Below are 9,742 nucleotides of genomic sequence, written 5' to 3'. Positions count from 1 at the left end.
GGGAAGAGCATTGGGGGGGAGGGGGACAGGTGTGGGCCACCCACTCCGCAGTCCTAGCGCTAACAACCCCCAGACTGGGCGCCCCTTAAGGCTGGTCTGCGGGGTTTCCATCCTCTCTAAAACCCACCTCCCTCTCCATCTCCCTCCTGATCCTTCCCCACTTGGCCCCCTCCTCGCCTCTATCTCTCTGCGCGCCGCACACCCTCTTCCCCATCGCGCCTGGCCAGTCCACCTCCCTTCCTACCCCAGCCAGCACCCCGTGGCCTGTCTGCCTCAGTTTCCCCAGTCTCTCCCTTGCTCCCTACCCCTCTTTCCGCAGCCCGCCTCTTTCCACATCGCGCCCTGGTCCCCCGCCTGGCCAGTCCACCTACCCCAGCCAGCACGCCGTGGCCTCTCTGCCTCAGTTTCCCCGGCCTCTCGCTCCCTACTCCGCGTTCCACCCACCCCCTTTCCTTAGCCCACCTGTATCCCCCTCGAGCGGAGGTGGCAGGGGAGGGGAGGGCGGGGCGGGGCGGGGCAGGGCAGGGGCGAGGGGTCACTGCCCAGGAAGCTGAGCCATGCTGTTCTTGTGCCGTGTCTCGTTTGCAGCCATGCCCTGCGTCCAGGCTCAGTACGGGTCCTCGCCGCAAGGAGCCAGCCCGGCCACGCAGAGCAGCTACTCGTACCACCACTCGGCGGCCGCCGGGGAGTACAGCTCGGACTTCCTGACGCCCGAGTTCGTGAAGTTTAGCATGGACCTGACCAACACTGAAATCACTGCCACCACTTCTCTCCCCAGCTTCAGTACCTTTATGGACAACTTCGGCGCCGGCTACGACCTCAAGCCGCCCTGCCTGTACCAAATGCCCGCGCAGCCGCCGCCCCCGCCGCCCCCGCCGCCTCCTCCTCCGCCGCCCGCGCCCTCCATCAAGGTCGAGGAGCTGCCCCTGCACGGCCACGGCTACCCCCCGCCGCCGCAGCCTCCCGCCGCGGGGCCGCCCCCGCAGCCCGACGAGCTGGCCGTCTACTACAAGCCCTGCTCCACGCCCCCCGCCCCGGTGGCGGGCTTCGCGCCGGGCCAGGGCGTCTGGGACGAGGCGGGCCCCCTGCACGGCTTCCATCACCACCACCACCATCACCACCACCACCACCAGCCCTACCCCGGGGGCGGCGGCGGGGGGCACAAGGCGGGCCCGCCGACGGCCGTGCCGCGCCTCTCGCTCTTCTCCTTCAAGCAATCGCCGCCGGGCACGCCGGTGGGCAGCTGCCAGATGCGCTTCGACGGGCCCCTCCACGCCCTGCCGCCGCTCAACGGCGAGCCCTCCGCCCGTGGCCCCGCCGGTGGGCACCATCACCACCACCACCACCACGACGGGCAGCCCTTCGCGGTGCCCAGCCCGCTCCGCAAGCAGGCCTCCGCCGCCGTCGGCTTCCCTGGGCTGCAGATCGGACACGCCTCGCAGCTCCTCGACGCCCAGGTGCCCTCGCCGCCCTCGCGGGGCTCGCCCTCCAACGAGGGGCTGTGCGCCGTCTGCGGGGACAACGCCGCCTGCCAGCACTACGGCGTCCGCACCTGCGAAGGCTGCAAGGGCTTCTTCAAGGTGAGCTGCGCCTCGCCACCCCGCACCCGCCTCCCCTCTCCCCGCGGTCCACAAGCGCTTCCCTGCTCTGGTCCTATCCACACTGTCCTGGGAGTAAGCCCCCTTGACTACATTGGGACTTGCATAGGATTTCGCTCTGAGACTACAATCCTGTTCACGCTTTCCTAGGAGTAAGTCCCCTTGACTGTAAAGGGACTTGCATAAGCTTGGGCCCTGAGGCTACAATCCTATCCATACTTTACTGGGAATAAGCTCCATTGACTATAATGGGACTTACTTCTGAGTAGACAGGTATAGGATTGGGCTCTGAGGCTACAATCCTATCCACGCTTTCCTGGGAATAAGCCCCATTGACTCTAATGGGACTTACTTCTGAGTAGACATGCCTAGGATTGGGCTCTGATTCCTCCTTCCCCCATCTGGCCCTCCATCCGGCTGCACCAAGATCACACCTTTCCACTGGAGGGTCACTTGGGAATCGTCTCCACTCCCTGATCCTGCACCAACCCGAGTTAGAATCCCTGACTGAGAAGGTGTCTCAGTAAGGTTACTTCGGACCACCTTGATCAGAGAAATACTGTAGGGCAGGAGCCACGTCCACAGGGCCACACCCTTCACTAGGGGTCCCATCCATTCCGAATAACTACCACCCTCTGATTTGTTTTTTCCTGTCCACAGACAGAGAATCGTTCCCACTGCGCTTTCGTTTGCACCAAAGCGTTAGAGAGACAGTCCTTGGGGCTCCATTCTATCCAACTTCCTAGCACTGATGCAACCCTGCAGTCCGGGCATAGGCTGCATCCTGTGGGGAGGGGGAGAGTCATGGAGACCTCCTCAAGGTAAGGGAACATTTGTTACATTTGTAACATTTGCTCCCTTACCCCTGGGCTGCCTTGCAGGCGCCACAGAAATAGGACCATATTCTGACATGCAGCTCCATTGGTGCAGATACACTAACTCTCCTCTCCCCAAATCACAGGGCTTTAAGCAATTTAGAATCACTGGACTGAGAGGTTCACCTAATTCACTTTTTAGCATCCCGCACACGCACACACGCACACCTGGTGCCATGCACTTTTTAGCCCCCCCCCCACACACACACATATGCTGCCATGTAAGCCAAGGAACAGGGCTGGATCCCTTGTCCCAGCAATGATCTTCACCCTGCTTTCTAGATTCGCGCTCACGAACCGATAAGAACCCACTCTTCGGCCACCCAGTTCCACTCTTTTTTTTTTTTTTTTAACACGTTCCCCTCCCCCCCCCATGATGATGATGATGATGTACTCAGGGAACAGGGTGTTCAAAGGGAGTTCAAGAGCGAGTCTTTTGTTTTAGATCATCTTTCAGAAGGGAAGGGGGGGTGATTCTTCCCCATCCATTTCCCCACCACTCTTTCCCCGCTGTGGTTCTTTATGACGACGGCAAGAACTTCGGCCGGCACTGCCCAGACAGACCCAGACCAGGAGGACCAAAAGATGGTTATCTTTTGGTCCTCCTGGTCTGGGTGGTGGCATGAGGAGTGCGCAGGCATCATGGGAAGAAAGGCCCCCATTCTCTCTTCCCCCAGCCCAGCGCCCCCCCCTCCACAGACCACCCAGCTCCACCAGGGATCAATCCGGACACGCTCACGCAAGAGTGGCCCGTGTAGGGATGCCTCCACTTTGCCCTGTGTTGGGGACCAGGCACTGTCGGAAGACTAGGGGCCTGCGCCTTGCCCCCACGGGCAAGGGTGGACAGAAGGCCCGGGGGTGGATTTGTCTGATGGGGGCACAGTGTCCACCCCAAGTGCATCTCCAGGTGCACCCCCACGTGCAGGGGGTCCTGGCTCATCTCTCTCCCCCCCCCCCCCATAGCAGTTCCTTCTCGGGAGAGGTGCTGAGCTGCTTGCAGGCTGCCTGAGGACGGAAATTGGCTCGGACAGAGCCCCGTGTCTGCGCTAACCAAGCGGAACGGAATTCCCTCTGCCACATTAAGTGATCTCTTTATCCCCCCCCCTCCTGATTGAATAATCTTATCATCGGGAGGAGAGGAGGTCTCCCAGGGATGCAAATCCTACGAAAGCCCAGCCAGCCGCGGATCCCCATTGACCGACGTTCTCCTAGCTCCTCCGCCCGGTGTAGAATACGAGGGCGAGGGGCTGCGGGCTGAGAGCACAAGCCTAGGTGTGTCTACTCCTCCCATTGTGTCCAATGGGGCTTACTCCCAGGAAAGTGTGGCTTGGACTGCAGCCTGAGAGCCCAATCCTATGCATGTCTGCTCCGAAGGAAGCCCCATTAGAGTCTGCAATTCTAACCACATTTACCTGGGAGTAAGCCCTATTGACTCTTACTTCTGAGTAGACATGCCTTGGCTTGGCTGTGGTCTGCCAGGAGGGAGTCCCTTTGCTGCTCAGTGCCTCGGAAAAGGGAAGGGTCAGAGTGGGGGGGATACAGGGGTTGATTGGGGGGAAGAAGCCCCTTGGCCGAGCGCGGAGGGAAGGGGCTTGGGGCTTGGAGCGGACCCTGACCGGCCGCGCTGGCTGCCCCGGCCTCCGCCTCCCTCTGTCTCTGCAGCGCACCGTACAGAAGAACGCCAAGTACGTCTGCCTGGCGAACAAGAACTGCCCCGTGGACAAGCGCCGTCGGAACCGCTGTCAGTACTGCCGTTTCCAGAAGTGCCTCGCCGTGGGCATGGTCAAAGAAGGTACAGCCTGCCTGCCTGCCTGGGGGGTGGCACAGTCGCCACCCTCACCCCCTCCCTTGGGAAAGAACCGTCCTGCCCAAAGCCTATCCCTTCAGCTCCCTTTTCGATGGGGGGGGGGCGATGTGGGTCCTGATCCCCAGTGGTGGCAGATCGCACTCGGGTCCGGGGACCCTCCGAGGAAGGCCATGAATGTCACTTGCCTGCCTCCTCGCCCTGGCCCGTCCTCCTGGAGCGCGGGGAGGGGGGCTTCCTACTCACGTTTAAAAGGGTAGGAGGGGGAAGGATTCGGGGAGCGGAGACAAGAACTGTGGGGCAAACTTGGGTCCTGGTGAGGGAAAATCAGAAATGTCACTTAACTAGCTAATTAATAGTATTAATAATAATTCCCACGGCCCCACTTAATAATATTAAGTGGGAATCATAATTTCCACTTAAAACAAGTCTGGCCAGAAGCGCCCTAGATTAGAATACAGCACCCAGATGACCTCTCCAGAATCCTCAGGGAGATTTCCACAAGAACATAAGAACAGCCCCGCTGGATGAGGCCAAGGGCCCATCTAGTCCAGCTTCCTGTCTCTCACAGCGGCCCACCAGATGCCCCAGGGACTTCAACAAGGCTGATCCACTCCCCCAAATGGACCTTGGGCAGAACATGGGCCCGAAAAGAAGGCCTATCCCTGGCCTCTGGGAGTGCGGGCAGAGCTGTCCCCTGGTGCTGTGGAAGGGAGCTGCCCCCCGAAGGGCACCCGCAGGGGCACCTGGCTGCTTTGACGCTTGGGTCAGGCGAGAGCTGACCAGCCCTCTCTCTTGCAGTGGTTCGTACCGACAGTTTAAAAGGCCGGAGGGGTCGCCTGCCATCGAAGCCGAAGAGTCCCCAGGAACCCTCTCCCCCCTCGCCCCCGGTGAGTCTGATCAGTGCTCTGGTGAGAGCCCATGTCGACTCCAACCCGGCTATGACCAGCCTGGACTATTCCAGGGTAAGCTGGAGACAAGTATTCGCTTAAGGGGCCTCCCTGCGGGGAACAAACGAACGCACACACGTGGCTAGTCCCTAGTGAGGCCGGGGCTCCTGCGCACCTCTGGGAGGAGAAAGCGTGTGCATGGGTGCGCTTGCTGGGAGTGAGCTGGCGAAAGCCATGTAGGTGTGGGGAGGAGGGAGAGCGCTGCGGTGGATGGATTGTGGCTCTGGTTTCCAGAGGCAGTACCCAGGCTTTGAGGTCAGGGTTATGGGGTGGATGGGAAGGAGCTTCTAACAGACCCAGACAACAGCCTGTCTCACGCATACTTTCTTGGGAGTAAGCCCCGCTGCACTACACTATTCAACCCATTGCTACCTAATGAAAGTAGGAACTAGAAGTAAAGCAAGAGAAGTGCCCATCCTGGGTTTTTTTTGTGCACTTGCTTGTGAGATATGAGTCTGACAGCCCAACCCTATCCACATTTTCCTGGGAGTAAGCCCCATTTACTTCTGAGTAGACATGCATAGTATTGGGCTGTGAGTCACTAGGATTTGCTTCCTTGTAGTAAGGTGTGTGTAGAAAATCCAGCTGAAATTAGCATAAGGGCCAACTCCCCCAAGTGAAAGTCGTGGAGGATTGTCTGGTTAGGCTGCAATCCTATCCACACTTACCTGGGAGTAATCCCCATTGACTATAATGGAGCTTACTTCTGAGCAGACGTGCATAGGCTTGGGCTCTTAGGCTGTTCTCCTCAAAGCCTGTCGCCTGTGAGTCCCCAACTGCTTCCATCGGAGAAAGTGCACTCCGGGTGTATTTCGCTTTATTCTGGTTTGGGATCAGGAAGAAACAAATGAAGGGACCAGCATGGCTGTCTCTTTCCCTACCTGTGCATTACAAATGGGACCAGGCCTGCCCAGGCCTGCCCAGATAAAAAAACCGAGAGGATGTGAAGGATGCACGCTTAGGTGGATGGTGTGGGGTGCACGTTATCTACTCAGAGCCCAAGCCTGTGCATATCTACTCAGACTGCATGTCTACTCATTATAGTCAGTGGAGCTTACTCCCAGGAAAGTGTGGCTAGGATTGCAGCCACAGACGCCTACATGGCAGGGGCTTCCATCTGCGTGTACAAAGAGTGGTTCTCTCCATCCGCCCACGATGCTTGACTCTTTTGCAAGAGCTGGGCCGGGGGCTGCTGGGACCCTTCCCTTGTCCCTCTATGGGATGCCTTCGCAGGGCCTTGTCGCTGAGCCTGCCTGGACTCTGGACACGGCCATTTCCCTCCCCCTCCCAGCAGCCACCCATCCTAGCACCATTCCTAATTGAATTAATTGCCCTGGAACATCTAATTTCCTTACTGGTCAGAGAGAGGTTTAATTGTTATAAAAACCTGGCTCCCTTCCTCGAAGTGGGGTTAGCAATTTCACGGGCTATATATTTGAGAGGACCTCATTAAATTGCTGGGGTCTCTCTCTCCCACTCCTTTTTTTTCTCCCCCTCCTCATCTTCCTCGGAATGGGGTCCCAGTTCCAGGCCAACCCAGACTATCAGATGAGCGGCGACGACACGCAACACATCCAGCAGTTCTACGATCTCCTGACCGGCTCCATGGAGATCATCCGGGGCTGGGCAGAGAAGATCCCCGGGTTCACTGATCTCCCCAAACAGGACCAGGACCTGCTCTTTGAATCCGCTTTCCTGGAGCTCTTTGTCCTGCGGCTTGCCTACAGGTAGCGTGTGTGTGTGTGTGTGTGTGTGTGTGTGTGTGTGTGTGTGTGTGAGGGGGGCTTGCCTACAGGAAGGGTGCGTGCGTTTGTGTGTGTGTGTGTGGGGGGGCTTGCCTACAGGTTGTGTGTGTGTGTGTGGGGGTTTGCCTACAGGTAGGGTGTGAGTGTGTGGGGGAGCTTTCCTACAGGTAGGAGGGGTGTGTGTGTGTGTGAGAGAGAGAGAGAGGGGAGGGCTTAAGAACATAAGAACAGCCCCACTGGATCAGGCCATAGGCCCATCTAGTCCAGCTTCCTGTATCACACAGGGGCCCCACCAAATGCCTCAGGGAGCACACCTGATAACAAGAGACCTGCATCCTGGTGCACCTGACAGAGCCCATTTCTAAAATCAGCAGGTCGCACATACATATCATGGCTTGTAACCCATAATGGATTTTTCCTCCAGAAAAAGGAAAAAAGGCTTGCCTGCAGATAGAGGGTGTGTGTGTGTGTGTGTGTGTGTGTGTGTGTGTGTGTGTGTGTGTGAGAGAGAGAGAGAGAGAGAGAGAGAGAGAGAGATCCTTCTGGTGAGGAAATCAGAGCCTTTCAAGGTCTGCTGAGCTGCGGTTTATTAACTCCTCGGTAATTAGGTGCCTCTTAAGCCCTCCATTTATTGCTCTGCTAGTAATTAGTTGTTTGCCTCTTTCCCCCCCCCTTCCTCCGACCACCCTGTGAACTCCCGGCAGATCCAACCCAGTGGAAGGCAAGCTGATCTTCTGCAACGGTGTGGTGCTGCACCGGTTGCAGTGCGTCCGGGGCTTCGGGGAGTGGATCGACTCCATCGTGGAGTTCTCCTCCAACCTGCAGAACATGAACATCGACATCTCCGCCTTCTCCTGCATCGCTGCCTTGGCCATGGTGACAGGTAAGAACCTCCTTCCTGTGCCTGCCTCTCTCTCTCTCTCTCTCTCTCTCTCTCTCTCTCTCTGCCTCATCACCCAGGGTGACCAGATTCAACAGAGGGCAAAGTGCCTCTACCTCTAACCATTATTTCAAAGAGGGAATTTGTTGAGCTGCATCTGCCATAATTCCCTCTTCTATACAATTGGTAAAGGTTCAGGTGCTCTGTCCTCCATTGGATCTGGTCACGCTGTCATCACCAAGTGGGATTTTATTTGGTTTTACTCCAGAACAAATACCCAGTTTCCCAACCACATCTATGGCTTACCCACCACAACTCCTGGCATACCCACCACAAGCTTGTCACTCAGGATGAAAATCCACAAGGCCTGCCCTGTTTTTGTTGGGAATGTGAGTGCAAACAGCACTTCACTCTCAGTTAAACCCCACAATAACTATGTGCCCCCCATGTCATTCTTCTGCTTGCACATGTGTGTTAGAAAGGCCTCTTCATTCACACCTTTTCCTCAGGATTAATTTCCAAATTTTATCCTATTCTGTAGTCCTACCTGCTAACCTATATTCAGATTGTCTCACTACCTTTGGCAGAATTAAAGACCTGAATTAATCCCAAACAAGTACCCTTGTTCTACAGCCATGCTTGCTGCCAAGTGAATTCCAGTTCACAGATTGCTCCTGTGTGTGTGTGTGTCTGTGTGTGTGTGCACGCATGTGCTTGTGCGTGAGCACACACACACACACACACACACACACACACACACACATGCACGTGCGAGCGCACGAAGCTACACATGAGCTACAACCCAGTCTTTTTGCACATGCAAGAAGCACCATTCAATTCAGCAGGTCTGACTCCCACATGTAAAAGTGCAGACTTGTAGCTTGAGCTTCTTCTTGGAACCACCACAACTGTGAAAGAAGGTAATTTAAAGCAGGTTGCCTCCTCTGCATTCAACAACTTGCAGTGTGTGCCTTCTTTCCCCCACCCAGGGCCTAGGCCACCCTTCTTCCACTCTAACCTGGGCCTTGTCTTTTGCAGAGAGGCACGGCCTAAAGGAACCAAAGCGGGTGGAAGAACTCCAGAACAAGATTGTCAACTGTCTCAAGGACCATGTGACATTCAACAACGGTGGCTTGAACCGGCCCAATTACCTGTCCAAACTCCTGGGCAAGCTGCCGGAACTGCGCACCCTCTGCACGCAAGGCCTGCAGCGCATTTTCTACCTGAAACTGGAAGACTTGGTGCCTCCTCCAGCAATAATCGACAAACTTTTCCTGGACACTTTACCTTTTTAAAAAGAGGACTGAGCCAGAGAGAAAGAGAGCAAGAGACTCCCCTTCTTGGCTGCCATGGCTCTCCAAGTGCTGAACTGAAAAAGGAAAAGCAAAGCCTGAAAGGGGTGCAGGGCTGGGGTGGGGAGAAAGCCAGACAGCTGATGGAGAGGCCCAGCTGGTCAGAAAGGAACACCTATGGAGGCCCTGCTCCCACCCCTGCAAACTGTGGCTCCCCCTCTCCTGCAGGACAGTGACTGGGCATTGGGGGCTTTGGGGGCCCCCCCCCCGGATTCCGTTCCTTGGACTGCACACAGATCCCATGGTACATGCTTTTTATTATCATCATCATCATCATCCTCATTGCCTAAACAAAAAGAAAAAAGTATCCTTAACACCCCTCTCCCCAAACAAAACAAATCAGAGTTTATAATATAATAATTATTGTTATTATTATTGTTGTTATTATTATTATTATTATGACTATGAAGAAAGACTTTGAGTTAAAGAGCTGAGCCTCTCTGGCAAACTTGGGGAAGGGACGCAGGCTCAGGCCAGAGTATTCAGAAGCCTCTCCCCTTGTTGAGACTAGGACCCTTTTTTTCTGTTGTAAAAGGAA

The 9,742-nt window shown here is 56.2% G+C and overlaps 1 protein-coding gene across 1 annotated transcript; it reads left to right on the top strand.

The window, feature by feature from the left end:
• Window positions 1-590: 590 nt before the first annotated feature.
• NR4A2 (nuclear receptor subfamily 4 group A member 2) lies at window positions 591-9,147 on the top strand. The gene is made up of 6 exons (XM_066633996.1): window positions 591-1,580; window positions 4,136-4,274; window positions 5,064-5,242; window positions 6,752-6,954; window positions 7,677-7,855; window positions 8,891-9,147. Exons 1-6 carry the CDS (start codon window positions 591-593, stop codon window positions 9,145-9,147), a joined length of 1,947 nt encoding a protein of 648 aa, XP_066490093.1.
• The last annotated feature ends 595 nt before the right edge of the window (window positions 9,148-9,742 follow it).

Source organism: Tiliqua scincoides, chromosome 1, assembly GCF_035046505.1.
Source record: "Tiliqua scincoides isolate rTilSci1 chromosome 1, rTilSci1.hap2, whole genome shotgun sequence".
Lineage (NCBI taxonomy): Eukaryota > Metazoa > Chordata > Lepidosauria > Squamata > Scincidae > Tiliqua > Tiliqua scincoides.
This window is presented reverse-complemented; position numbering and strand designations above follow the sequence as displayed.